The sequence below is a fragment of the Panicum virgatum genome, chromosome 4N (genome assembly GCF_016808335.1).
Source record: "Panicum virgatum strain AP13 chromosome 4N, P.virgatum_v5, whole genome shotgun sequence".
Taxonomy (NCBI): domain Eukaryota; kingdom Viridiplantae; phylum Streptophyta; class Magnoliopsida; order Poales; family Poaceae; genus Panicum; species Panicum virgatum.
This window is the reverse complement of record NC_053148.1, coordinates 37,620,512-37,623,294: the sequence shown is the minus strand read 5'-3', so window position 1 is coordinate 37,623,294 and position 2,783 is coordinate 37,620,512. Positions and strand designations below refer to the sequence as shown.

At 47.6% G+C, this 2,783-nt stretch overlaps 1 protein-coding gene across 1 annotated transcript; it reads left to right on the top strand.

Moving 5' to 3' along the window:
- The first annotated feature begins 231 nt into the window (after nt 1–231).
- Nucleotides 232–750, top strand: LOC120669372. The gene has a single exon (XM_039949136.1). It carries the CDS (start codon nt 232–234, stop codon nt 748–750), a length of 519 nt encoding a protein of 172 aa, XP_039805070.1.
- The last annotated feature ends 2,033 nt before the right edge of the window (nt 751–2,783 follow it).

Genomic DNA, 2,783 nt, shown 5'->3' with positions numbered 1-2,783 from the left:
AATCTCGATGGCGCCGGAGTGGGAGTTCTCCTCATCTCCCCAAAGGGCGAACAGCTGAAGTACGTCCTCCAGCTACTCTTCAAGGCCACCAACAACACTGCCGAGTACGAAGCCCTCATTCACGGTCTCCGGATAGCCGCTTCTCTCAGCATCAAACGCCTCCTTGCTTATGGCGACTCCAAAGTTGTCATACAGTAAGTCAACAAGGACTGGGACTGCGCCCAAGAAAAGATGGACGCATACTGCAGAGAAATACGCAAATTGGAGTCCAAATTCTACGGACTCGAGTTCCACCATGTCCTCCGTGACTACAACATCGCCGCCGATGTCCTCTCCAAGCTAGGCTCCAAACGAGCTCTTGTCCCAGCGGGTGTCTTCGTTCAGGCTCTCAGGAGCCCCATGGTGAAAATTGAGGAGGAGCTACCAACCAAGCCCGACTTGGTACCTGCTCTAGGGCATGAGGTACTTGTTGCCGACCTAGATTGGCGCGCGCCAATCCTTGCCTTCATCAAGAACAATAAGTCCTACCCCAAAGGCAAAGAACATGAAAAGCTCGTCTATCGAGCTGCCAACTACGTCGTCATCGGCTCCGACCTCTTCAGGCACTTGGCATCATCAGGATCCCTGTCAAAGTGCATCTCCCAAGAAGATGGTGTCCACCTCCTCAGCGAGATCCATTCTGGCATCTGCGGAAACCACGTCGGGGCCTCCACCCTGGTCGGCAAGGCGTTCAGGTCAGGTTTCTACTAGCCTACCGCACTAGCCGATGCCCGGGATCTCGTCCGACGGTGTCCCGGATGTCAAATTTTCTCCAAACAACAACACGTCATGGCTGAGGCCTTGCGGACGGTACCACCCTCCTAGCCATTCGCATGCTGGGGGCTCGACTTGGTAGGCCCCCTAAAGACCGCACCCGGCGGCTTCAACCACATTTTCTTTGCTATAGATAAGTTCACCAAGTGGATTGAGGTCAAGCCAGTGACAGCAACAATTGCTTCAAAGGCAGCCGAGTTCATTGAGGAGATATCCCATCGCTTCGGGGTTCTGAATTTTTTGACACCAGATTTTGGTAAATCCGATATAGTCTGAATCGTGAAGCAATCGGCTATTGGTATACCCTGACAGAGTATGAACGGGGAAGCCGATATGCATTGGTAGTTACCGATGGAGCTTGGGGCATGCAAGTATGTGAAGGCAAGGGGAGTAAGCTAATAAGACATGCATGCACATACATAGTCACGTCACGTGAAAAGTCCTCGCTAATGAAATATGGTTAGCACCTGGTCGAATTGTTTTATTATTGATTATGGAGGCAAGTCAGATGGAAAATGGGGTCTGCACGTGCATATATCCATTAGCTTGCGTTGCAGATGGCACATAAGTTATTTGGCTTAATCTGGCCGGATAATCAGGTGATTAACATGTGCGTCCGAGGAAACGTGAAGATTCTGGCTGAAATGGGTCCACGTGCCAGGGAGAAATAATGAAGATACGGCAAGCATGCATGTATCATTAGGAATAGGAACATTATACTCAATCGTATGTCACGCATGCATGAGGATCAGTCTTGGCACGGATGGGTCGGCAAGAAGTTTAATTACCAAGGATTCCACAAATGGGAAATCGGAGTCCGTTTATTTAATGTTTCCTTTTAGTTTAGATTTTTCTTGTTAGGCAAGTTGGTTCAGGCTATAAATATGTACCCTCGAGCATATCTGTAAAAGATTTATCATGTCGATCAAACAAAGACATTTAATTTTTCAAGTACATTTTACCTTTCTACCCTAGGAGTAGAAGTAATGTAGATTTTTGATGAGTTCTTCAGCAAGCTGGGCTGCATCGCCCCGATCTCCAGTTCGCCGTAGTCTTCGTCTACCGGGTATCCCAGATTTCAACTTCCGAACGCATTGCCGTCATTGAATTTGGTTCTTATCCACCAGTTATCGAGTACCTTGGATCTTCGACCGACGGTGCATCGCTTCTGTCTGGATCCACAGTATTCACTAGTTATCTATTTTGCCTTGTCTTGTGAGCATGGTTATCTCTTGCTAGATATGGTAGAATCACAGTCATCCTAGCCTCGGTTAAGATTGCATCGGCTGATATTTGTTTAATCTATCGTCTTGCTAGTTAATCTGCTTTAATTGGCCTTTATCCTCTTGAAATAGACAATAGATTATTTAATGGCCTGTTGCGTCTTATTCTTGGCTGTCTCTCATGTGCCATTGGGATCGAGTTCTATCGTGGATAGATCTATCGGCTGGCGGAGTTTAGATTAACCTCTTGCTGGTAGTGTTTCTGGATTGTAACTTCCAGGCGCATCACTGTCGTTTCATCTAGGGATATTGATGGTAATGTTAGTTAAAGCTTCATTGATTTATGGTCCTCAACGGCGCGCTACTCCCTATCGGCTTTCTAGCCGATAGCTTTTGAGCTTTATTGTCATCAACCGTGTGGATCTGATTTGGATAGCCAATGAACTGCTCATGATCATCAGGATGCTGGAATCGGCCTCATGGCCGATTATTCATTTATCACGCTTTATTCTACTATACCATTATCGCTACTGGTACCAGGATCACATCGGCCTGATCGGCCGATCACCTTTGATTCCAAAAGGATGATCCTCACCTTGTCAGTTGAATGGTCAAACTAACTGGCACGTCTGTGCACACTACGCGCGCTGATTTGGGTTCCGTATGACAGAGCAAAGCAGATCTCCCCGGCCCTGTCCGTCCGGCGGGATTTATGCGTCAACACATTTTGGCACGCCAGTGAGACAC